This window comes from Toxorhynchites rutilus, chromosome 2 (genome assembly GCF_029784135.1).
Source record: "Toxorhynchites rutilus septentrionalis strain SRP chromosome 2, ASM2978413v1, whole genome shotgun sequence".
Classification (NCBI taxonomy): Eukaryota; Metazoa; Arthropoda; class Insecta; order Diptera; family Culicidae; genus Toxorhynchites; species Toxorhynchites rutilus.
Genome location: NC_073745.1, coordinates 100,181,405 through 100,208,894, shown reverse-complemented (window position 1 = coordinate 100,208,894; position 27,490 = coordinate 100,181,405). Strand labels below are relative to the sequence as shown.

Here is a 27,490-nt window from a genome sequence, read left to right as displayed (position 1 = left end):
ATGCACTAAAAATAAATAAATCACTTATACTCTTGAAATTTTAAAAATTGGATATGTTTAACTTTTTCTCTCTTTTTCCAATTATATTTCCAATTTCTAATTCCTAAAAACTTCGAGTTATTAGAAAATTAGTGGCAGAAGTCTGATCAATTCCATGTCATAAAATTCAAAATAGCACGATTGTCTTTAATATCTCTAACTTTTTCTTGACGAAGCGTAGTAATGACTTTATAAGGACTTGACCTGAGAGTCAAGAATCCGAAAATTTATGAAGACCCAAAGAAGCGAAATAAAAAAAAAAGAAATATGGTGCACATTTATTAAAATGGAAGTCAAACATAAGAGTTTGCTCATCTAGATAAAAGAGAAAAATGAGCCTAAATAAAAGGTCATGAATATAATGCAGCAGCACAAGAGCTGACTAGCGAAGGAATATAAAATGGGCATATTAAAAGAACGAAAGGCAATTGCTCTAGCGCATTGTACTGATTAGTTCAGAAACTTTGTTCCGTACTCACATGTCCACTCTTCTAGACAGAGATGAGACGAGTAACGAAGAAGATCATACGCGTTGAGTCAATAAAAATTCTAATTTCAAACTAACATTAAAACAAATACCCAGTTGAAAACTATATATCTTTTTTTTTAAACATTCACTTTTTAAATTTTGAAGAGTATACCACATGTTGTACCAATTGTTAATAATTATTTTATGAATAATGAAACCACAATCAGTAGTGCAATAGAAAATCTGTTTTCATAAAAACCGTATTATAAAATATAACCCCACTCCCGGTTAGGGGGAAGGGAACAGTAGAGCAACGTGTATATACGCGCACATTCATATTATACATAAAATAACTTATCACTAAGCGAAATAAATAAAACCAAATATTGTAAAAAAAAAACAACTGTTCTTCATACATATTATTATATATTATATATACTAATCATTATTAAAAAACAGGAGCATCCACAAAAATCTTATCCCTAAATTTTGAGCAAGAATGATTCCATTGTGTTACATCAATCTCCCTAAGGGGGATGGTGTGGCACTACGCCTTCCAAAATTGAACTTTCCCACAGACCTCCTCCAACACCTAAATTACAAATGTTTCATCTCATTTCACACTTGGTGAAATTCAATTATCCGAGATCCCAAACCCTCTTTAACCACAGGTCATAAACTGTTTATCACCCACCAAACAATTTATGACCGCAGAAACAACATTCCCACCAAAGAAGTAAACATGATACTTGAACCGTGTGTACAATTCGTCGCACGACGCAAGCGTCAGTGTTTTATTTCAATGACCCACTTGAGACATGCTTGTGCGTGAAAGGCGGAAACCCAATTGCAAGCACAAGAACATTTCTCCGTCCTCGTTCCATCTCTTTCACTTTCTACTTGCACCATTTCCCTGTGCGATGCTCCGCCCAGTAAATTACGTTACGTTTTGTGTAGAGTTAAGAAAATAAGTGTAAACTAGTATTTAAGCAGAGTCATGAAAATAAACAGAAATCTTAATCGACAGTCAGTCAGACGCAGAGTTTCTTTTAGATGCTACACTTGGCTTTCTTTCATACAACTAAAACTCGACCAATTCTTTCAGCGTGCAATTCTCGACTGTTTTATTTTTCCGAAATTAATTCTACAAACTAATTCTTCTACCTTCGAATTTCTGGGGAGGCGCTTGGAGTAACCCTGCTATATCTGCCGATAAATAATCATGCGCCGAGTAACCAAAAAATGTCCCGTATGTGTTGAACTGCCACGAACCGAGTGGAAACTTGAGATTTGTTTCACTCGTACAAAAATAACAAAATTGATGTCAGGAAAAAAATATAGCCTCGGTAACAACATAAGTTGAACAAAAATGTAATTAGAGAAGTGTTCGATTTTCGACAAGGGTGATGCACTTTTGGAACTTGACGACAAAGCGCAAGTGTGCTGTAATGAAATATGAAGCATGGTTAGGCGAGGTATTCTCCAAGCATCTCTACATACATATATGGAGGAATTAGGGTCGCTTCAAGACTCAGCAGGCAGATACTGCATGCACTGATTATTGCATCTCGAATATCACGTTAATCTACCGGATCATAATTTTGTCATGGCTGCTACACATAAGCTTATCCCGTCTGTTAATCGCAGGATGCAAAATAAAACTAGGGCACCTTGATCATACAGGCAGGCAGTTGAATTCATTGGTCGAATGTACGTTCTTGACCTTCTTCATGATCATTAGGGTCTCACTTTGATGAAAAATCCGCATTTTAAGCGTTTCGTAATTTGTGTACCACGCATTAATATCTTCACGATCGAACTTATCGAACGAAAAAAAGAGTTTTTAAATTACTATTTTCATTTTGTTTGATTAATCTACTTCATTCTTCATAACTTCATTCTAATATACATGATACATATCAAGAACACTATTCGTGATGTTTTTTTTATATTTTTTGCGTTTAATGAGTTTAAAAAAACAATGTTGCACTACGGGCTTTCCATTTATCATGTTTACAAAAAAAAACGATCTTCAATATCGTTGACCGTGGCTTATGATAAAGCATTCAGGAAAATACATGTACATGGAAATGAACATTACCGTTGATTGAGTGAATAAAAATATAATATAAGACACTGGAGAAAAAATAACCAAATGCCACTGAGAAAAACATCGCTTTCTTATAATTTTTTTACTAAATTAAATATATCACAACAATTCAATTATTTACAAAATGAAGACACGTGATCATTTCTGGCATTGTTGTGTAGACCTGTTTACATGTAAAGCCTGGTTTAGAGTTCCCGTGAACGTGAACTTGAACAGGTGGTGGAATAGTATGATCATTTCACGGTGAACTATATTGCGAACAAACAACTCAAAAAATCGTGGTGAATAGAACGTTTTCGTTCACGTTCACGTTCATATTCAAAGTTCGGCAGTGAACGTGAAGTATATAAACATTGAGCTTCAATAAAGTAATTCGGATAGAATATACAGTTGTTCACGAATCAACCCGAAGCAACGAAGTTTTTCAACCCGTGCAGAGATCTGATTAAATGAAATAGCATCCATATCAAAATTTTCATTTCAACTTAAGAATTGCTAAACATATCCTTTTACAGTTCACGGTGAAATAATTTTCAGAATGCCTTGGGACATTCGAACGTGAACATGAACGAGGAAACATTTTGACGTTTATATTCACCACTGTTTCCACGTTCACGTTCACCGAAGTCGGTGAACTATGGTGAGTTCACCAACATCTCGATTCCACGGTGGAAATTCAGAATCGTTGTGAAATATTGAATCAATCCTCTTTTATCAATATGAATTGCGTTTAAACATGTTTTTTAACTAGAAAATGTTTCTTCCTATCGTTTCAAGATGTTTTCCTCGCGTTTTATATATGGGCTGATGAATTATTAACAAAAAAGTGTTTGTCCGCGTTCACGTTCACGGGAACTCTAAACCTACCTTAAGACGGGTCACTGGTACTAGGTGAGACCATTTTGACACTAATTTGGTTAAGGGAGCGGTATATACAAACAGTACGGATGAAAGTAGAAGGGGAATTGTTTACCTGAAGCGTGAAAAAGACAGGTTGGTCACAAGCGAGGTTGTGCACAAGCGTATTGTGTTTTATTTAAAAAAAGAAGGGTGAGTAAGGTCGGGGACATAACCGAAGAGACGTAGGACTCCGTTTGGTCGGATCCATTCGAGGAACACAAAATGGAAACAATCAAAACGGTACATTTCACAATTACATATTCTATTGTTTATCTCAAGAAAAATAATGATTGTGATTGCGAAATGTGTCCTATAAATTGTTGTAAACATCTTTGCGATCTATTAAGTAATGCTCGACATTCCTTAATCGATAGTTGAAAGAGCCGGACGCTTATTGTTCGCGTCTCTGCTACAAATCGAAGCTGGTGAAGTTTTTTTTTCCCCTCCGCCAAAGTGCCTTTGGTTTTTTTTTTCTTTGACCGTTCGTGGCAAGATAAGTGCCGTTAATACCCGGAACAGCGAGGAAGCAGCACCTCTCCGGCAACGCCGGACCGGCGATCTGTGAATTGGTTCCAGCGGCATCGATTTCATCATAGAGAAGTATAATCAACAACAACTTTTGCCGTCACGCTATTGTGTTTACCTCGTAGCGTGCGGCGTTGTATAGCTTCGAATAGGGGTGTTCAAGGTTGTTCGGACACCGCAAATTAGTATTTTGTTTTTTATTTGGAAGAATTTTTTTTTTGAGATATATATATTTATATATTTTTCTTAAATTTAAGTTAATTATTAGTCTAAGTTAGTTTTAAGTTGAGTTCTTGAGCGCGCGTGCGTGTGTGTGTGTGTGTTTTTTTTTCATAGACGGTTGCGCATCGTTTGCGCAACCGTTATGACATCTACCGATGCCATGTGCGTGTAGAAGCACTGACTTTTGATGTGGCCAACAAGATTGTTGACCACGAAGTTTTTAACAGGGAATATCACATCTACATCCCTTCTCGAGAGGTGGAGATAGAAGGCGTAGTAACCGACGCGAGTCTGAGTGTCGATGAATTGAAAAAAGCTTCGGGTTCTTTCAAAAACTCGATGATAGGTGTAAAGTTGTAAAGATCCTGGATGTTAGAAACCTGCATTCAGCATCTTTGGAAGAAAACAAAAAAGTTTATAAGCCCTCGCACTCTTTTCGGATTACTTTCGCAGGTTCTGTTCTCCCAAACTATGTGAAAGTAGAAAATATTTTTTTCCCAGTGCGCCTGTTTGTACCACGGGTTTATAATTGTACCAACTGTAAAAAGTTGGGACACTCGTTTAGCCACTGCGGCAACAAATTTCGTTGCGGTATATGTGGCGAGAAACATAGTGAGGATTCTTGCACACAAACAGTGGAAAAATTTATCCACTGTGGCGAGAATCCTCACCCTCTACAGGAGTGCCCGAGGTAGAAACAGCACTCCGATAAAGTGAAGCGTTCTATCGCTGGACGCTCCAAGCGGACTTATGCTGAAATGCTAAAAACCGCATCAGCCGCTCAAGATGAACACCAATTTTCGGTTTTGTCATCTCAAGAATCGGACTCTGATTCTGATGAGGGTCATACTACGGCTGCACCAGAATCTTCAATAAAGGATGAATCATCAAAAAGAAAGCTCTCTTCACCAACGGTGCACCGTAAGAAACCTAAAGTGACCCTCGGAAGATTGTCTAATTCCAAGGGTAATAGTAATAAAAAAACAAATCCGAAGGCTCCTTCTCAGTCAGTTCCTGGTTGCAGCAAGGATTTTACGTCATTACCCAGAGAAGGGAGAAATAAAAACGCTGCTCCTCGAACTTCTCGTAGAAAATTCGCGTCTAATCGAGGATTGATAGCTTTTTCGGACATTGTGGACTTCATACTAAACACGTTAAAAATTCAAGACCCCCTCAGAAGCTTTATTTCTGCCTTGCTTCCATCTTTAAAGTCTTATCTTAAGCAATTGACTGCTTCATGGCCCCTCCTTGCATCAATCATATCATTCGATGGATAATTCCCCTAGTGTAGTAGAAGATATGATCAATGTGCTACAATGGAACTGCCGTAGTCTAGTGCCAAGACTAGATTCGTTCAAATTTTTACTTCAAAATTATGATTGTGATATATTTGCCCTCTCTGAAACATGGCTTTCTGCTGACACTGAACTCAACTTCCACGATTTTAACATTATTCGCCTGGATAGAAATGATTCTTATGGAGGAGTACTTTTGGGGATCAAAAAGTGCTACTCTTTCTATAAAATTCCTCTCCCAGCTCTATCAGACGTCGAAATTGTCGCGTGTCAAATAACTGCAAAGAATAAAGAACTTTGCATAGCTTCAGTATACGTTCCTCCAAATACTAACATTAGCCGTAGTCATCTTTGGAATATAGTCTCGATTCTCTCATCCCCAGTTCTAATTCTGGGTGATATGAACTCTCATGGTACTGGGTGGGGTGATCCTTATGATGACGCCAGAGCGGCTATTTTTTACGATTTATGTGACGATTTCAACTTGACTATCTTGAACACTGGTGAAGCGACACGAATTCCAAAACCTCCGGCTCGAGAAAGTCGTCTCGACCTTTCTTTTTGCTCAAGCTCGTTATCATTAGATTGTCAGTGGAAGGTCATCAATGATCCCCATGGTAGCGATCACTTGCCAATCAGTATATCAATCAAGTGTAGCCCGCAATCCACTGAACCATCTCGAGTTCCATTTGATCTAACAAGGAACATCGACTGGCAAAAATTTGCAACGGCGGTAACAATCGGTGTCGAATCAATAGATATACTTCCACCATTGGAAGAATATCGATTCTTTGTCGATTTGAAGTATAAAAGCTCACTGGAAGCACAAAAGAGAAAAGTTCCAAGTGCTCCGTTTAAAAGAAAACCAGCCACTCCTGGCTGGGACGATGAATGCACAAAATTGTATTTGAAAAAATCTGATGCTTTCAAAGCTTTTCGTAGACATGGAACATCCACACACTTCGAGGAATATTCAAAGCTTGAAATACAGCTGAAACAATTAATTAAAGCAAAAAAACGCGGTTACTGGCGCAATTTCATTGAAGGTCTTTCTCGTGAAACCTCAATACGTACCTTGTGGAGGGTAGCTCGCAACATGCGTAACCGCTCATCTACCAACGATAGTGAAGAATACTCCAACCGATGGATATTCGATTTCGCGAAAAAGGTCTGTCCAGACTCAGTTCCAGCCCAACATACTCCACGAGAAACGTCTCCGAGCAGTGGACCTCTGGACGGACCATTCTCAATGCTGGAATTTTCTATGGCTCTTCTTTCATCGAACAACTCTTCACCCGGAATCGATATGATTAAATTCGTTCTTCTAAAAAATCTTCCCGATATCGCGAAAAGACGCTTGCTAGACTTATTCAATACCCTACTAGAAAACAACATTGTGCCACCCGAATGGAGACAGGTCAAAGTAATAGCAATTCAAAAGCCTGGCAAACCAGCGTCTGACCATAACTCATACCGTCCGATTGCTATGCTCTCGTGCATTAGAAAATTGTTGGAGAAAATGATCCTTCGAAGACTCGATCAATGGATCGAGACAAATAATTTGCTATCAAGTACACAATTTGGGTTTCGCAAGAGCAAAGGAACAAACGATTGTCTAGCGTTGCTTTCTACAGATATTCAACTGGCCTTTGCGCACAAGGAGCAATTGGCTTCAGTATTCTTGGATATTAAGGGAGCTTTCCCCAAGGCTCATGTCTGAGCCCCCTTCTTTATAATTTTTATGTGAAAGATATTGACAGTTGTTTGGCAGAACAATGCACGCTTAGACAGCTTGCAGATGATGGTGTGGTTTCCGTCAGAGGTCTCCATGCCGAAAATTTGCAAAGACCATTGCAAAATTCCTTACATAACTTGTCTTCTTGGGCAAGGAACTTAGGGATCGAATTCCCGCCGCAGAAAACCGAACTGGTAGTGTTTACTCGAAAGCGGTTCCCAGCCCAATTGCAACTTAAGCTTTTGGGCAGAAGCATTACCCAATCATTGACTTTCAAGTACCTTGGTGTCTGGTTTGATTCAAAATGCACTTGGAATACCCACATTACGTATTTGAAGCAAAAATGTCAAAAGAGGGTAAACTTCCTCCGCTCGATTTGCGGCACGTGGTGGGGAGCTAATCCGGGAGATCTCATAACACTTTATAAAACAACTATTCTATCCATTCTGGAGTATAGCTCTTTCTGCTTTCTCTCAGCAGCTAAAAGTCACCTTCTAAAACTGGAACGAACTCAATATCATTGTCTGCGTATAGCTCTTGGCTGTATGCACTCAACGCATAACATGAGTCTCGAGGTTCTGGCAGGAGTAACTCCTCTACAGAACCGATTCTGGGAACTTTCTCTCAGAATACTGGTGAAATGCGGAGTCACGAACACACTTTTGATTGAAAACTTTGAAAAAATTCTTCATCTAAATATACAATCTCGGTTTATGAGAATTTACCACCACTATATTTCGTTAGATATTTGTCTTCCATCGTTTACTCCAGACCGTGCTCACTTCACCATCAGCAGTTCCTCAATTGAATACGATCTGTCGATGAAACAAGCAATACTTGGAATCTCAGATCAGCTTCGATCAACTTACATTCCCCGTATTTTTAACCGAAAGTACTCAAAAGTCAATTGCATGAAAAGATACTTCACTGATGGGTCTCGCCTCAATGGATCCACTGGCTTCGGTGTTTTCAATGAAAATTCGAGCGCCTTCCGTAAACTGCAGGAACCTTGTTCCGTTTATGTTGCTGAGCTGGCAGCAATCGACTTCGCATTGGGGATGATCTCCAACAATCCTGCAGACCATTACTTCATTTTCTCGGATAGTCTCAGTTCGCTTGAGGCTCTCCAGTCGATGAGAACTAGTAGGCACCCATCTTATTTCCTCACAAAAGTGAGGCTGCAGATGAGTGCACTGATCGAAAGATCTTATAAGTTAACCTTATAAGGGACCCATACCCCTCTCATTGCTCAATTCCCGGCAATGAGAAGGCGGACACTCTCGCAAAGGTGAGTGCCCAGGAAGGCGAATTGTTTGATAGACAGATTTCATACGATGAATTTTTCCAATTACTGCGTCAGAGTTCCCTCTTGAGTTGGCAAACCGATTGGGACACTGGAAGTCTTGGGCGGTGGTTATATTCAATTATTCCAAATGTTTCTTCGAGAGCGTGGTTCAAACGTTTGGACGTAAGTCGTGACTTCATTCGTGTAATGAGTAGACTTATGTCCAACCACTACTCGCTAGATGTGCACCTCCACAGAATAAATCTTGTTCAAAACAATGTCTGTCGGTGTGGAAACGGTTACGATGACATCGATCACGCAGTTTGGCAATGTACGGATAATTACGCAGCCAGAGAGTACCTTTTGAATGCCCTTGAGGTCCAAGGAAGACAACCCTATGTTCCTGTTAGAGACGTGTTGGGAACTCGCGACATCTGCTATATGCAGTTGATCTATATGTTTGTGAAACGGTCTAGTATAAGAATTAATGCTTTTGTGTTTTTTTTCTTTTCGTTATTAGTTTGTTTGTCTTGTCCCCTCATCTCACCGTCGCCCACCCTCGACAGCTAGTCGAACACCAGATGCTCTCCCTGGTCATTATGCACAATGCTACAGTGCGTGCGGCAACCCTCGGTTGAGACAATGATGCCTCATATCCATATCCCTAACCTAAAGTGACCAGATGGTCAGAGGTCTAACGCGGGACACAAAAAACAAAACGTTATGTATATACGTTATGTGAACATAAACCATAGTTTAGCGAGTCTAAACTGATCAGTATTATTTCATTCTGAGTATCGGCACTCAGTTGTGATTTTTCGGTGGTTTAGATTTTGTTTACGCTCGAAAATCACTCGCTCAATCAGAGAATTTACGCCTGGCAAGCACGACTTAAATTCTACAATTTTCTTCAAATTACCGAATGGAATACTCGAACATTCCAATTAATTTTTCATCGACACAAAAAAATGGACTAATTTCGGATGGCGATGAAAGATAATTTATAGGAACAAATTTTCTTTAAATCTTACGTTTATTAAGTCTACAACAAAAATGATTCAAGGCTGTTGATTCGCAGCAGCAGCACTGTCAAGCAACTTGATGATTTTTCCATACTGCAAGCTCCACCCCGCAGTGAAGGAGTTGGACATCCTGAGGCACTTTGTGTCCGCCAGATATAGCCGATCTGGTATTTACAATATCATCTCTTTGCCGCTCCTTAAGCCGGGAGATCGAAGCAGCCGTGGAGAAGAATCTGGCCGAAATGGACATTTTTATGCGGAAGCGTCTGACGAAGACCGGCCGTATCTGAGCAGCAGGCAATCACCCAGAAGGAGTAGCTTGAGGTGCTGGTGAAAAACTTCTTTTCGTACTCATAGTGAAAGACGAGACGTACTTGATGCTAGAATTCAACGAATGGCAGGGGACCGGGTACTTTACGTTCCCCAGGTAAGCGATGATGTCGAATATATCATTCGCATCAAGTTCTCGAAGAAGGTCCTTCTCTGACAGACGTGAAGGGAATGTCCAAGCCGCTATTCTTTCGAGTCATATGGTGAACGGAGAGATATATAGTACGAAGTGCTTGCCGGAGTTGGGAAGGTGATTTGGTGTTTATGCCGAACCTGGGATCAGCCCATTATGCCAAAAGATCACTGGAGGATGGATCGGCTGGAGATAAACCTTGTCGCGAAGACCACCAACCTTCTCAACATGCCCCAGCTGCGCCCGATAGAAACTTTTGGGCGAATGGTCAAAATAGAGAGACAGACGACCCCAAAACCACGAAAAGGTAAAATAACACCCCGATATAAATCTTTTCATCGGCCATGGTTCAGGTTCCGGCCAACTTCCGTAAGACCGCCCAGTCTTTAAAACGTTAAGCCCTGACCGAGCTAGAGGACCAAAGATGAACTTTTCGTCTGACTCACGTTGGTTCCAGCGGATCAATAGGGTACTTTTATAAAAATCATTTTCCAATTTTGTTGCTGTCGCTTCCAGTTGACACTCTCTAAACAAAAAGCCTAATGTCGGTGCGATGAAACCAGCTCAACGTGTTAATTTTGGATGCATTAGAAGCGCTCTTGAACAGTCTGCAAAATAAAAGTTTTTTTTTAATTCATCCATTTAAGAAAATCAAATTTCAATTGTGATATTGAAATATATTGATATCGCGGGACATTTTCGTTTCTTTTGCCAAATGCGGGACGTTTCGCGGGACGGAATCTTACGCGGGACATTTTGTTGAAATGCGGGACTGTCCCGCGTAACGTCAGTTTACCCTAACCTGACCCGTCCCACAAAAATTGTTGCCCCTCTAACCTCGAGTAAACCGCGAGTAATCGGTCGAAACCTACTAAACATAGATTTAAGATGAAATTTTTGTATAAACAAAACTTGAGTTAGCGGCTCCGCAAAGCTTATGCGATTGAGCCTTACAAATAAACGAATTGGAAAAAAAAAGTAATGCTCGAGTAATAAGCGTTCGAAATTTTTCATTTTTTCCACATGTTCGGTGCCTAGATTTTCATTTTGCCTTTTCCGGTTAGTCGTATTCCTACGTCAACAAAACACAGTATGTTTTCAAGATGGCTACAGAGTGCTTTTGGCATATTAGCCCATCTTATGATATACATCTAAGCGCCATGTTTACACGAAGAATGAACCAAGACTAGCCTATGGTACTAGGTGAAGCCGTTTTGCCACTAAGTTGGTTAGGAGAGTGGTATATGAAAACAGTACGGATAAAAGCATAAGAGAAATTATTTGCCTGAAGCGTGAAAGAGACAGATTTCTTCTTCTTCTTCTTTTTGACTTTAAGAGGGTTTAACTTTTCAGTTCATTCGCCTCTAAAAGACAGATTCCGTACAAACGTGATCGCTTCGCTTCACATCGCGTTTACTATGTCATCGGCCTGAGATTAATTTCCGTATCTATTTATTTTCACGTTACATATATTTTAGCCAAGGCGAGTCTATGGCACTAGGTAAGCCCGTCTAATCACGAAGTGAGTTAGGAGGGCGATATATGAAAACAAAACGGAAGAAAGCGGAAGGGATTGTTTACCTGAAGCGTGAAAGAGAATGGTTAATCACAAGCGTCTGAATTTCTTCATTCTTTCAATAATTTCAGTGCTATTCAGCTGATACTAGTACTATATTAGACGATGAATGTTTTGCGTATAGAAAAGATGAAAAGAACTCTTTGTTTTTAGGTTTATTTTTTATTTACACAATTATGTCAACTTATCAGTTGTGATCGTCGTGGGAATATGATGAATTTCGAGATTAATTTTCGGATCCTACGAAGTCTGAAGTATCGGAATCCTGTCGTTGTTCATTTGATGATTTTTTCCCAGTCTTTTTCCGCTTCCTGGTAGGTTTTTGCCTGTTTGGATCGTGAATCTTCTTATGGGAGTGCATATGAGTTATGGTGGTGAATTTTTTGTTACAAACATTGCACTCATATGGTTTTTCACCCGTGTGAATTCGTAGATGTTTCACCAGTAACCACCTGCAAGTAATATCCGTGAAAATGACAAATGAATTATGAATATTCGAGAACTCACTTGTACAAAAATAGCTTAGAGCAATATTCACACTCAAATTGTCTATCTTGAGTATGTGACTTTTTGTGAACCGCTAGTGTCCCCGGTAATGCGAACGACTTTCCGCAATCCCCGTAATCGCAAATAAACTTACGTTCACCTCCGTGGGTAACTCGATGATTTCTCAAATTACCGGCATCTAAAAATTTCTTGTCGCACACTTCACAAGCATAGTTTCTAAGCTTCAAATGGACCCCGTTCACATGGGTGTTTAATTTGGTACTTGTTCGGAATTTCTTGTCACAGAAGTAACACTCAAAAGGTCTTTCTCCTGTGTGACACATCATGTGATATTTCATGCATGTCGAGCGCTTTCCACACACCTTGCATAATTGACCTCTGCTAGAATTAGGTTTTGAAGGGCCCGGCTCTTTCTCGCTATTCTCGAGTTCACAATCGTCCGGATCGACGTCCTCGTCTATAACTAGCCCAATTTGTTGTTCATCCGTTTCGGAGTCCTCCTGCTGGGTATTCAAGCACTCATATTGGGTTAATGTTTCCGATGAATCTTGGGGAAGAATATGTTTGATTTCCAGCTCTTCTACTTCCCCTTCCAAATATTCGTACTCTTCGGCAGACAATTCCTCCTCGTCCACAGTTGTAGTTTGAGGAAAGTTCACTTCAACTTTTACATTCGGTGATTCATGATTACTGCTACTGGAATCGGCCTCTTGGTGCGTTTCACGAACCGGTGTAGATTCAACATGTTTTGCTTGCTGGGAACTTTCGGCGGTGGTTGATCTTCGTATTGGATCGGAAAATTCAACAGTTCGAGTTTGATCCGATTGTTGCTGCGGCTGATTCTGTTCTTCTAGCTGATCTTCTGTCTTTCTAGAAAAGCGCTCCACGAGCAGGTCGTTCGCTTCATGGCACTGATTTCTGAACTTGTACAGTTTGCGTAGAAAATCTTTGCAGATTATGCAGATTTTCTTTGGGTAACTATCCGAAGGTTCTATCTGGAAAAGACAACAGGTTTATCTTCAATGCCATTTTACAACGAACTTTTGTTTTTATGGTATTTTAATAGTTGCTTCCTCAACCGGTTTAACCATTCATGTATTCATGTATGATTATTCAATATTGGAAGTATAAATGTACTTCGAGGGATTATCAAAAGATCAAAGAGACGAATGAACTCTCAGAGTTTAAAGTCTCTCTAATTCAATACCTTCCCTTCCACCTTCCCTATCAAAAGATTGCGTAACCAAATCTCCGCCAATTCAGAATTGATACGATTCCAATTGGATATATATCAGAGTCTATCTGATTCAGAATATATATCAGAATCTATCTGATTCAGAATAAAATGTTATTGAAAAAAATGTTCTATATTTATTGTAGTTTACATTACAGGTTTAGCGATTTTTAATTCTCTCGAATGAAAATTCGTTCGTTATCTGTATTTTAGATCAATTTGGTGCAAAGAAAAATCTGTATTATTAGAATAAAACATATTACTTAAGCTTCAATTTACTTATGTTTGATAATACTTATACATACTTTTGCAAAACTTAGTTTGCTTATTATTAATTGTTGAAAGTTTCGAGCGTTTCAACGAACGCTTAGATTGCGCTTATCGTGCCGCTGCTGAGCCGATTCAGATGTTTAGTTTTGTTGTGTTATAATCAGAAAAAGTTCGCTCGACGTTTACCTAGGTATGACACATAGAAGGAATATTGAAAATTGGGCATCAAAAACACGAAAATGCAAGCGATGTTCAACTCCTTTTAGGCATCCGATTTTTGTCCACGAATCATGCGCATGTGTGTTTTCTGCAACATTAACTTCATCATGGAATAAGTTCTCTTTTGGGGCACGGTATTCGTTCTACAGCTTTTTGCAAATCCCAAAAACCTTTTCTTTATTACATCGATGTTTGCATCGATGCATCCGTTGAATTCATATATTCCGAACTGTACTGCGCACAGCACCGAATTTGTTGACCACATCTACATCCGAAAGTCCTGGATTCGCTTTGAAAGTCTGCATAGCATTCTGACGCAGTTCCCGGTCCACTTTACCGCTTCGTCGTCTTAACGTTCGGGAAACAGACAAACGTTCCTTGAGAAATTGGGAGTGCTAATTGTAAAACGGTAATTGAAAATTGGGAGTGCAAATTGTAAAACGGAAATCGGTTGCATCACGAAAATTGTCTAATCGCGAGCACTTACCGACTTACTAGATATTCGCATCAATCGATTCGGGTACTCATTAACAATTATAATAATTGTAACAAACTAGCTGACCCAACAAACGTTGTTCTACAATATAAGTTATTCCCAGTGTATATTTTGGTTGGAATATAAAAATTAACGAATGTATTGTAAGAGAGTTTGAATGTTATCTGTAAGATCTATTCAATTGATGTGATTGATCTGATTGAAGAGGCGATTATTTGGGCCCGAATGAACGAGATGAATGGAAGATGCATTGATATTTTGTATTGTTTACACGAGGACAAGAACGAATCAACTATCTTTAGCGGCTCCCAAAAAATCATGGGGTTGTTTTCAGAAGCGGCCCAGAATCAAGGGGAATGTCACAAAGTTTGGCCAAGCAATATAATCGTAAGCTTGCATCGCGAGATACCGATTCAAGACTTCCGAAATCGTTTTCGGATATACCGTTCATGCATTGCAAAATGTTTAATACAAGCGTAAGTGTAACACTATCTGAAAGCAGTTTTGCTGAAAATATCTTCGAAGCTGGAACAAATTCTTGAAATCTTCAAATATTAAAATCAATCACCACCATCTTTGTTCGCGCATTTTTAAGAACGGATTGTCCAGATAGAGTTACATATGTTGTATTTTTAGTTTGATTGAAATTCGCGTTCACGCTTTAGCTCGTTCCCGTTCCGTTGGTTTGAGGCGAAAATTGCAATGGAAAAACTATTCATCCATCATTTACTCATTATTTTAATTTTTTCATTCATACAGAACGCTTGAACCAACACTGGTTGAGTGAACAAACAATATGTATCAATTAAACTAAATTATTCTCTTCAGGGCCAACCAATTATTATCAGAGTTTAACAATGAAATTTTTCGAATCTATCCAAAAACAATATACAACAAATAGCCTAACATGATACTACGTCAACTATGCGGCCGTGTAGCGGATAATTATAGAGGAATAAACACAATCCTCCTGATTTTTTTTTACTCGGGTACTCACTGTTAAACCCAGCATTTCAACGGTTTGCTGCACTAAGAAACTGAGAATCGCTCTCCCTGTCCTCGGGTTCCAGTCAAAGATTGTCACTAGCTCCGATCTCCCTAAACACAATCGACATATCTGACTAAATTGATCAGGACTTGGGCACTCCATTATGCTCATTTCATCGAATATTTAAAGGAACTGTAAATTTTTTTCCCGTTTCGTTTTGGCGAGACTCACACGCACACCTCCGGGAAAGAAACATCAACAAACCGCTGTCAGAGCGTTTTAGAGCACATTCAAACATTTAAATGTCACCAAACAGCTGCTCGTGAAATAAAACCATTAACATTGCGATATCTGACCGCCAAGAGGAGCTTGACAATGAATATAATCGCGGATGTCGTCCCAGAAAACTACACAATCATAAAAGAGGATATATCATCGGTTTGTCGTTGCTGCTTAGCCTCGGAAGAGTTAACGGAAATTTTCCAAAATGGACTGGAAATTAGTGCAGAATTGGTGGAATTTATATCTGTCTACATCGAAGTGGACCAGAACGATGGTCTTCCGAATTACGTTTGTAGCGCCTGTGTCAGTTCGCTCAGGAAGTGGCACCAGTTTCGGTTGAAATGTAGTGAATCTTATCAACTGCTGGAACGGCTGAAGGAATGTGGAGTGGAAACATTGGAGGAAACAGAGGAAATTTGTGTGGACTCGGAGCTAATCGTACATGGCGTTAAGATCGAACAGGTATACCTTGGTAGAGAAGCGATATGCATTGATAAAGAACATGATTCGTTGAATGAAGATGATCAAATGATAGATTCGATTACTGAAGAGGAGCGTTTCGAAACAATGCACGGATTGCTCGATACAAAACGGCCCAATAAAAAGGATAATGGTGAGAAAATAAATAATCGAAAAGGGATTAAAGAAGATGCAAAAAAGCGCTACAATTACCTTCGTCAGTGTCCGATCTGTGGGATAGTAATGAAGCGAGGTTTGAAGGAACATATAATGGTTCATAATGATCCTACGGGAAGACCATTCAAGTGTGATAGCTGCGACAAAACCTATTGTAGGAAGGAGAACCTCAGACAGCACCGCGAGAGAGAACATTTGCTGATTCGATATCCGTGTGATGTGTGTGGTAAAGTTTTCAGCACCAAAGATATTCTTTCTGTCCACCGGAAGCTACACAACGCGGATGTCCAATACAAATGTGACCAGTGTGATCAAGTCTTCAATTCGAACAAATATCTCTACAAGCACAAGCAGAAACATCGGGGGATCAAAAAGTTTGTTTGCTCGTTCTGTGGCAAATCTTTTCTTGTGGGGTAAGTGCCGGAATAAATTGTGTAATTGAAACACATTTCATTGTTTTTTTAACAGAGAATATCTCAAGGACCATCTTCGGATTCACACAGGGGAGAGACCATTCGAATGTAAGCTTTGTGGGAAAGGATTTAGAACAGCGAATCACCTTCGACAACATAATCGGACACATCAAACGACGGTGTCGGATACTAGAGATAAAAATGATCAGCCAGAATGTTAACATTGCTTCAAAGGTTCCATTTTCATTGATTGTATACCTCTTAAACATTTCCGAATGCCTTGGAAATTTTATCTGGTCCAACAGACTAGGATATATATATATATATATATATATATATATATATATATATATATATATATATATATATATATATATATATATATATATATATATATATATATATATATATATATATATATATATATATATATATATATATATATATATATAATGCATAACTTGAAACCGGAAATTTAATATATATATATATGTATATATAAATGTTGTTTTCGTTAGTGTACGCGTCAAAAACTCGCAAAGTACGGAACCGATTGAGCTAAAATTTGGTCATAATATACATTTCACAGAAATGTTGTTACGGCATAAAAAATTGAAAAAATTGGAAAAAAATATTTCTTTATATGGCCATAATGTGTTTCTGAAATTAAGCTTCTAATGAAAATCGACCATTCCGTATTATATATGTGTTCTATGTGATGGAGACATCTTTATCAGTGTTCGACAAAATCGTGAACTGAAATTGTGCTATCTGTTGATTTTGGATATGTTTGAAGAATTACATCGTTATACACTTTGATAATGATTTGGTGGCCCTGAAAAAGACCGTTTTGTTCGGTTGTTGGATATTGTTTGTCACTCCAACATTGTTTTCCGAGAGATGATGACAGAAGGATGGTAAACAGTCGTTGGATGGTGCGTATCAGATAAAAGATACCGAAATGGAATGAGGTATGATGAAAACCGCCCTCTGCGATCCTGGACGAGATGCCTCCTATGTTATGTATGGATGAAATAACAAAAAAAAAACTCACCAATGTAATATAAGATAATTATCAATACCGAACACAATTATCAATCTTATTTCTCATCAGTGAAAACATGTTACTTCAATAAATTTTTTATTTTTTTTTTATTTATTATTTGAGAGGTTTTCAGCCTCCTGGGCTGGTTCGCCTCTTTATCGACGGCATTACCGCAAGGTTTCGTTAGGAACAGATTGCACATAAAATTATCACATAAAAATTGGACGTAAAAATTTAACACATAAATCCTTTTGCGAGACATGACTTAACAAAGAACTTGCTGTTTGCTTGTTGGACCAGATGGCATGGATGTCCTCGGACCATGGCTCCAGGCCAGTGGAGAGGAAGCCGTACCGTTGAAGATGCCGGCGTGTTCTTATTCCCCTTCATCGTGGAGGGGAAGGAACAAGGATCTTCTTGACTGATCCATTATTCAGACGCTAGATCTTAAAAAATAGTTCGGCATCTTTTAGGTAGCAGACAAGCGCTGCTACTCTTGCTGGATCGTCCTTCTAGATGTCCCTTACACTCCCGCTGATTCCATGCAGGTTTCGTAGATCATCGAATTTCGGGCAACCACACAAGAAGTGCTCGACGGAGTTGTGGATTTGGCAGAGGTCGCAGAGTAGATGGAAGGGTCCTCTATTGAATCCGTGTGAGACCGAGCAGTGACCGGTCCTCAATCTGGACAGGATTCGTTGTTCTCTCATTCCTTTAACATCGTCAAACCTGACAATCGTGCCCTTGACTTTTCTGAGGAACTGCCCCCTCTCTGCAAACCACCTTTCGGTCCAAAAGGTGCGGAAAGAGTTGGTGATCCACAACTTCACATCGTCAAGCGGCACATCCCGAGTGAAGAACGGTCTGGTGTGACCGATTCCGGCAAACTGGTCGGCCGCTTCATTCCCTGCGATGCCGTTATGTCCGGGGACCCACATGAGCACAGTGTCGGGCAATATGTTCTTCCTGATGGCCTGTACCCATGGATGTTTGGACCTGGTCGCACCGATGGCATCAATGGCGCTTGCCGAGTCGGAGACGACCAACAACGGCTTGGAAGATGAAGTTGTAGTTGCCTCGAAGATGCCGGCCACTTCGGCCGAGAAGACCTGGCAGATGTCCGCGAGTTTCTTGCTGGAAATCAGACTATTATTATTATCGCTTACCCCAAATCTAACTCCCGATGGTCCTTTTGAGCCGTCCGAGTATCTGATCTCGTGGAGACGGTATTTTTCTGCTATGATGGCCTTGAAATATTCTAGCAGACCGATCGAGCTTCAATAAAGAGAAAACATATTTCAAATGGAAAAGGTAGTTTTCTTTAATAACTTTTACTTTCCGAGTGTTCATTCAACCCAACGCGAATTTTAATTGGACTAACAACACCTAAAACTATATGTAGAGCATATAGGAAATCACTTTTTCTAATATTTCTTCACTTTTCTAATTTTTCTCGCCGTATAAACTTTCCTTGGGTGAAAATGATCACAACAAAACAGACAGCTTAAACCAAACGACCCGTTCTCGAGCTGGAACACACCTTGGTTTTTATTTATGAAAATTGAAAGAAATCGTTTTTATGTATCAAATCATTTTTAACACAACTGCTACCATATACAATTTTACACTTCCACTTGTGCTACATTTTTCATATTACACGATCGGTCATTGATATGAAATTTCATAAAGCAACCAACGATTAATCGATTAATCGAATACTTCCTACAGAAATCGATTATTAATCGAACGACTACTGCACAACCAATAATCGAAGCGAACGAATAATTTACGTCGATTAATCGATCCAAACCCAGAACAAAAAAAACGTACGACCGCTGCAGATGAAAATAAATCATTATCTTTGACGATCTCCTGAACTCCTAAAATAAACTCAATGCCGTTGATTCGAAATGAGCTTCGTTTACGAGTTTGGGGGAGCGTAAAAGATAATACAGTGGTCGTCCGCTAACTGGGCTGAAGCCGCCTCCCAGTTAGCGAATTCCGCTCGTTAACTGGGCCAAACGCCAAAAAAACACTGAGGGGAACGTCAATGGATACACTCAGAAAAAATATTTATTGAAAAATATGGAAGCGCAAAATGAAAACTACACTAAGAGAAATAATTTGTAAATATAACGATTTTTTTGGTAAATGCAACCAATCTTGTCATTTTCTACCGTACTAGTAATTGGATTAGCCTACGAGCATCTCCTTTTTTCACCGAGTGTCTCCTTTTTCACCGCTTGTTTACATCGACGAATATATTTATTTCCACTATGTTTCGTAGGAGAGTGTATGCATACTGACAGATTTCTACTACGAGGTGTTTAATGAAAGTGGAAAGGTGGGAATGTTTATGTTTATATATAATTATCGTACGATTTAATTTAATTCATAAGGGCGATTACACATTATCCGGTTTCTGCCGGACCGGTTTGAAACCCAAATGGCAAATTTCGACCGTACCAACCTCTTTACGGCGCCGTGATGCAGCCGTCCACTGCGACTGCAATGTCCGGTGACCGGACAAGCATTATAAGCGATGACAGTAGTATTGTGTCGTCGTCTGGTGGAGACATCGGTTTGGGAAGGCAAATCATTCTCTATAAGATTATTACACCTCAAGACAGTTTTAAGTTGTTTAAATTTTCAATGAAAATTTTTACTTCATGTTATTTGATTGCTTAAAACCCGTGGTACTGATTCTTCCTTAACCATTGTTGTATGATTTCTTTGATATTTTCACTAAAACTCATCATTGTAATATACAATCATATTCAAACACAATTATTGTTCAGGAGGCTTCCCCACTTGCAAAAGAACGTATTACTCTATTTCATAAAGAACACCTTTTTTGTAAGAAGAAGTTAATTTTTATTCATAATTTTTATTTTAAGATATGTGTTCAATGCACCTGAAAATCCATTCTCACCATCATTTCCCAAAAGAGGAGCACGAAGCTTCATGCCATAAAAGCGAGTTGACAGTTTTTGTCATGTCTGTACTAATACTAGTACAATTCAGGCAATTTTCACCCCATGTATTAAAATGTGTGTGCTATTGACGTTTGTTTGTTGATTTTGGAATCAATCAGAATTTGCAAGTGATATGGATACCGAAATTTTTATTTCGCTTCTTTATTCAGCTGCTGTGGAACAGGTTCAGTGATAAAAGTTTCTGCAAAGGCGCACGAGGACATCATGGAGCATATTGCCGTGGACTGTGGGTGAACGGTGGGTGGTGTTTTTCGACAAATTGACCGAGTTTTATAATTAACTTCTGTTTTTGTTTTGTTCATAGATAAGATCCCTTATTTGCAATTGCTACTAAATGAGTTCGAAGATGTCAAACAAATCTCCAACTGGTTCATCAAGGGATAAATTTTGAGCGACTTTGTCGAGCTGAATGTCAAGGTCAGTTTTTGTTAATTTGAACACATTAGAAAAAGCTCTTCCTCCTAATGTTCTTATTCGATATTCCACACACAACCTGACCCGGAACGCGATTGACGAAGAGGTGTTCACGACCAAACTGTTCGATCTGTACTCGGTGGTCAAGATGTTCCGCTGCCGAACGCCGAAGCTTTGGCTCTATCAGAGCGGAATCAACCAACTGTTGGCATATCTGATTCGGTCATTCTTCGCCCAGGATTCGTGTATTAACAGCTGTGCGTTGATGCAAAATGCCCTCGAGAAGCCGTGTCTGCCCAAGATGTACGTGCTCGAGGAATTGCGGCATATGCTGAGCGCGTTTCTGGACGAGAATCTGCGGAAGCAGCAGTGAGATAGTGTTTGAAGGAAAATTATGTTATTTTGATTGTGAAGATTGTTATTGCAATGGTGGAATAAAAAGACTAGAATAGATAGATGGGCACACATTCTCTCGTAGGAAAATTCTAAGATAATCACAGGAAGAGAACACATACCACATATAATTAATTAGTGCCACTAGGTTATTACGAAATGTTATTATTATTGGTTTTTCAAATTCTTCACTTTTATATAACCGTGTTTTTGCGACTATTGAAAAAATATGAGGCTACAGAGCATGTGAAATGGATAATGCTATTTGTGTATGTTTGAGAATAAACAATTTAGCGTATGGATAAGTACACCGCAACTGGATTAAAGTTAGTTTTGGTAATACTGTTGACGACAACCATATTTTTGTCCAGTAAGTGTTTTAAGTTTATTGACGTAGGACTACGTCTTTCATTTCTATACCGGGGTGTAAAATCAAAGTTTCGAAAACGAAAGCGTTACGCCGGAGACCGAGATTTTGAGCGTTAATAGCTCCTAAACAACTGAACGAAATGGTATGATAAACACTTCATTCGAAAGATAAAATGTCTACGCGTTATATACTTGTTACTTTTTGATCCAAAAACTTGTTTCAATAGTCTTAAAATTGCTTTCAAAACAGGCTATTGAAATCACCAATCGGTATATAAGCGAGCGGCGCTCGGAAATCCACTCAGTTCTAATTGAACAGCGATTGGAGCATGTTGTCGCTGTTGCGGTGAAGCTCTTTATTTATCATGAAAGCGCGGATGAACGGTGTCACCAAGAGCCTGTTTGTGCACCCTAGGCCAGAAGGGAATCTATCAGGAGGAGAGTGATGCCACAAACGGTTCCCTGGGAAGACATCGCTACACACACATACACGCGCGGCTATTAACAGGTGGTTATCGAGTTGGCATTAACCACTGGTGGGCTTCCAGTATCGAGGAAAATGTGGAAATATCTAATCGTTACTGAAAATAATCTGCCAGTTCCTCTGGGAATTTTCAAAATATATTCATGTGAAAGAGGTTAATTGAATGTTTTCTATCCATGTAACACTGTGACCAAATATGTTTCAATCAAGTGCTATTAACAGGTGGTTATCGAGTTGGTATTAACCATTGGTGGGATTCCAGTATCGAGGAAAATGTGGAAATATCTAATCGTTACTGAAAATAATCTGCCAGTTCCTTTGGGAATTTTCAAAATATATTCATGTGAATGAATTTAATTGAATGTTTTCTATCCATGTAACACTGTGACCAAATATGTTTTAATCAAGTGCTATTAACAGGTGGTTATCGAGTTGGCATTAACCACTGGTGGGCTTCCAGTATCGAGGAAAATGTGGAAATAACTAATCGTTACTGAAAATAATCTGCCAGTTCCTCTGGGAATTTTCAAAATATATTCATGTGAAAAAGTTTAATTGAATGTTTTCTATCCATGTAACACTGTGACCAAATATGTTTCAATCAAGTGCTATTAACAGGTGGTTATCGAGTTGGCATTAACCACTGGTGGGCTTCCAGTATCGAGGAAAATGTGGAAATATCTAATCGTTACTGAAAATAATCTGCCAGTTCCTTTGGGAATTTTCAAAATATATTCATGTGAAAGAGTTTAATTGAATGTTTTCTATCCATGTAACACTGTGACCAAATACATTTGGTTTTGTGGTTTTTCAATCAATCGCAATCAACAGGATAGCTTCTGAAGATTATTCTTCCCCATCAGTAGGATATTTCCGTATCCAATATTGGATGCATAAAACCTTGTGCCTCCAACGTAACGCTCTCGTTTTCGAAGTTCTCCAAATATTCATTCATTCAGAATGAATTCAGATTCAACTTCATACAAATGATCTCTAAATCAACGATAGTCCTACGTCACCCTTGCGGTTATACCATAGATATAACCCACTTCCTGTTTTCATCATGCAAGTTTACTTTGCCGTCGTTATGGGAAACGTTATAGATTCACATGAGCCCAAGACGAACGTGTGTGCTCTGCGAATTACGGAAAAGTTTCGCGATTGTATTCTGAAATAGGGCGGGAAAATTAACACTTTTGACCCCTCTGATCGCACCTATCGGTAAGAGCATCGTCCTAATGCAGGGTACACGTCATGTCCGCGATATCTGCTCTCACTTTGGCCGTGCTCTCAGTGCTCCAAGAAACGCAAATTTGAAAAGGTTCGTGGTTGCCGCACCAGCTGGGATTTTGCGTAGGCACATAGCTGCATGTAGTAGGAGGATTCGCGTTGACGGCATTGAGCTTTGTTTACCAGTTTAGGGGAGCATAAAAAATAATTGGTTTTCAGGCGGAATGGACACTTTAATATTAAAATTATGAATGAAAATTAACTTTTGCGCATCAAATTATATATTCTATTCAAATGAAAAACACTTTTTTTGCAAGTGATGGAAAAATCTCATGCGAAAATTGTTTTTGAAGACAACTTTATATTATAATGAAAAGTTTTAGTGAAAATGTATAAACAAATGGTTAAATAAAAGTCAGGAATACGGGTTTCAAATAATTAAGTAACATGATGTAAAAATTTCATTCACATTTTAACATTCTAAAACTGGCTTCGTGTCTTCTAATCTGATAAAGATTACACTAATGAATTTGGGACCCAAATTATGCTCTAATTGAAAGTCGCCACCAGACGTCGACAGTATTCCACTGTCATCGTGGATTTGCAGCAATGTTTATCTGTCAATCCATTATAGAAATAAATGCACGTATGTGTATGTGAGAGATGCACGGTTTTGTGTAGCGCGAGGTCTCTTTCACATTGTTATCCGGTTATCCGTCCAAACCCAGCGGCGCTTTTTGAAACCGGTCCGGCGGAAACCGGATAATGTGTAATCGCCCTAAAAGTTGTCATCAAAACCGGAGTTGAGCACATCTCTAAATTTTAACAAATATTGTTAAGAGATTTCCAGCAGTTCTTGATGTTTAGTGTAGTGATTTTATTTTGAGGTTTATATTCACAAACATACAAGTATGACTAATAGAAATTGCATGTATATAGTGTGCATAGCCAGCCCATACATGCAAACGTGGAGGCGATATACATACATCCCAGGAAACAATAAATCGTATAATTATCGTTTATATAACATCATATACCCTATATACATGTATATGGCCTCCAATTTCGTATGCATATGCCAGTTATACACATCATAATTAGCGTCGCCTGGGTGGTGCGGCCCACCCCCGGGTGCAAGGTTTTAGGGGTGCAGAATGAACCGAATTTATATGAAGAAATTGGATAGATATGATTTTTGATGGGGAGTGGGGATGCAAATTAATTCTCCCGCCCCGGGGGCAAAAGCTTCACTCGACGTCACTGCACATCATACAAGTAATGTGTCTTGGATGTATGTATATCATCTCCAATTTAAGATTTTTTTACGATTTAATGTTTGCTGGGTATATGCTGGGCAGGCACGAAGGCAGTTTTAAATGTTTAAAGTATGAATGAAATTTTTTACTTCATGTAATATTCCAAACATACATGTATTTAATAGTTATTATAATGATCACGGCAATATGTGGAAAGATATTTAATCCATTGCGTTTTGAGGTGACACTATCCTAGACCAGCTGGCGGGCGCCTAGAAATACCTACGCGGGCGATCAGTAGACCGCGGACTACCGTTTGGCCCTCCCTGGTCTATACTGATATGTGGTATATTTGCGACTGAACGAAGTAGAGATGGACAAATCGTTCAAACGAACTAGTTCACCAAAAAGAGTGAACGAACTGTCGTTCTTTTTTGCTGGGCAACAGTTCATATGAACTGTCGCCCCAGTTCCCAGTTCCCATACCCAGTTCAGAACGAACTGTGTACGGTGAACGATGAACTGATAATACAACTTAGAACGAACTGACCGCTGACTGAACTGTGTATACTAGAGGTGTGCAAATCAGCTCATCATGATGAACAGCTCTGATCATATCAGCTCATCTAAATGAGCTGTTCTTTATGAACAGCTCTTCAGTTCAGTTGTCAGTGCCGACTTTCAATTTGGGTCCCAAACTCGATAGCCACGAAGCCAGTTTGAAAATGTTAAAATTCAAATGAAATTTTTCACACCATATTATTAATTACTTGAAACACGTATTCCAGACTATTATTTACAACAGACTCGGCGAGTACAACATTTCCGACATTTTTACTGAGGCTTTACATTACAATAGAAAGATTTCTTCAAAAAAAAAATCTTATGAGATTTTTGCACCGCCTGCAAACAAAGTGTATTTCATTGAAATAGAATACTCATTTGATACACAGAAGTTATTTTCATCAATAATTTGAATTTTAAAAACGTGTTCATTCTGCCTGAGAGCCAATTATTATTTTTGGCGCCCCCTAAACTGGTAAACAAAGCTCAATGCCGTCAACGCGAATATAACAGTTGAAAAGACGAGGGACAAATGAAACTAAACTGATGTCTTAACACGAAGAGCGAGAGACGGTCAGTTCATTTGAATCTTACAGCTCACACACTCTCTTCAATTCTACAGCTCTTTTCTCTCCTTCATCATCATCAAAGTGAGCTGAAGAGCTGTTTGATTTTTTTTGCGAGCTGTTCCGCGTCAACTCACTTCAAAGAGTCGATTCTTCGGAACAGCTCATGAGCGGATGGCACATCTCTAGTGTATACAGTTCAGAACGAACTGTGTGAGAAGACCGCCGAATGAACTGTGCATGCAGTTCAGAACGGACTGTGTATGGTGACTGGTGTATAAGAGGAAAGAAAACGAACGAGTGATAGATGAATCAAATCAAATCAAAATGAAAAATCAAATATGAATCAAGGTAAATAGTCCTCAAATTAACGAATAGAAACAAACGATAGCCCCATGAAACAACAAAAATAATATGTCGGTATTGTCGCTTTCATAAAAAAGCGCATCATTTTCAGGATTTAAATTGGATTGTAAAATTATTTATCAAATAAAAATTTAATTTCGTATTTTGGAGCTCAGGGTAAATATTTCAGTAAGTTGGTATGCAAATCTACCTAACTTGGAAAATAAGTTGAAAGCGGAAAGATTTAAACAGTTAAACATTAAAATTCGCGTCGCTAATATGAAATATGTTTTATATTATATCATATTGTGCTCGATAATTTTGAGATGGACGTTCGCGGTTTGGGTACAGTTTTGCTATAGCATTTATTGCAATACATCGTAAGCAAAACATCACAATGTTAAATAACGACTCAAACAAAATCGAGATTTCAAAATCAAAGTTTGGTTTTCTATTGTGCTAAATTATTCCTAACAAATATCGGACGAATAATGATTAATACGGCATTTAATGAACGAACAATCCTACATAACATCCCACACTTTTTATACTTGCTTTGACATATCCCTCCACTGTACAAAAGAGTGAGTGAACTGCTCAAAAGAACTAGTTCACTTGAGTGAACGGTTGGTCACTGAACGGTACATTAAAGTGAACTGTTTTGCCCACCTCTAGAACGAAGTACTGAACATTTCGTGCCCTATACGGCTATTTTATACGGTGAATTCTATTGTTGCATTCTTGCTCGGGTATTCTGGGATATTTGCTATAAACAATAGAGCTTTGTTTTATAGCAATACGAATTTTTTGACAATGTCCAATATCTTTCTCGAAACGTCTTGTCAGTTCTACTGATATTGTTTTGATTCTTTTGTTGAGGTAAGTTATTTGTTTTTTCAATAAAATTTTTGATTTTTATTCGTTCTTTTTCAGTTAAGATAGCAACTAAATACGAGTTTGAGAGGAGATTGAACACAGATTATTAAATATTAATCAAGAAAATTAAGGCAGGAAGGTGAAAGATATAAGCAAATTCATTATTGAAACTGCTAACTGACAGTTTTTATAGGTAGAAAAGCCATAGAAGCCTAGCCCGCATAAATTGGGAAATTTTATCAAGAAACTAAACGTGAGTAGTTCAT

General features: G+C 38.8%; 2 protein-coding genes across 2 annotated transcripts; one reads left to right on the top strand and one right to left on the bottom strand.

Moving 5' to 3' along the window:
- Window positions 1-11,794: 11,794 nt before the first annotated feature.
- LOC129768100 (zinc finger protein 17-like) lies at window positions 11,795-15,816 on the bottom strand. Its single transcript, XM_055769521.1, has 3 exons — window positions 15,365-15,816; window positions 12,149-13,143; window positions 11,795-12,093 (listed from the first exon to the last, which is right to left on the bottom strand). The coding sequence occupies exons 1-3, from the start codon at window positions 15,524-15,526 to the stop codon at window positions 11,868-11,870; spliced, it is 1,383 nt and encodes a 460-aa protein (XP_055625496.1). The 5' UTR covers window positions 15,527-15,816; the 3' UTR covers window positions 11,795-11,867.
- On the top strand, window positions 15,731-16,907 carry LOC129765978 (zinc finger protein 417-like). Its single transcript, XM_055766438.1, has 2 exons — window positions 15,731-16,686; window positions 16,742-16,907. Exons 1-2 carry the CDS (start codon window positions 15,731-15,733, stop codon window positions 16,905-16,907), a joined length of 1,122 nt encoding a protein of 373 aa, XP_055622413.1.
- The last annotated feature ends 10,583 nt before the right edge of the window (window positions 16,908-27,490 follow it).

What these genes read in the sequence shown, in the direction of transcription:
- LOC129768100 (XM_055769521.1), bottom strand. Translation starts at nt 15,526, where the DNA reads ATGAGCATAATGGAGTGCCCAAGTCCTGATCAATTTAGTCAGATATGT. An exon ending in TTGAAATGCTGGGTTTAACA is followed by an intron (nt 13,144 to 15,364) that starts GTGAGTACCCGA and finishes TGTCTTTTCCAG; the next exon opens with ATAGAACCTTCGGATAGTTA. An exon ending in TCTAAGCTATTTTTGTACAA is followed by an intron (nt 12,094 to 12,148) that starts GTGAGTTCTCGA and finishes TATTACTTGCAG; the next exon opens with GTGGTTACTGGTGAAACATC.
- LOC129765978 (XM_055766438.1), top strand. Translation starts at nt 15,731, where the DNA reads ATGAATATAATCGCGGATGTCGTCCCAGAAAACTACACAATCATAAAA. An exon ending in GGCAAATCTTTTCTTGTGGG is followed by an intron (nt 16,687 to 16,741) that starts GTAAGTGCCGGA and finishes TTTTTTTAACAG; the next exon opens with AGAATATCTCAAGGACCATC.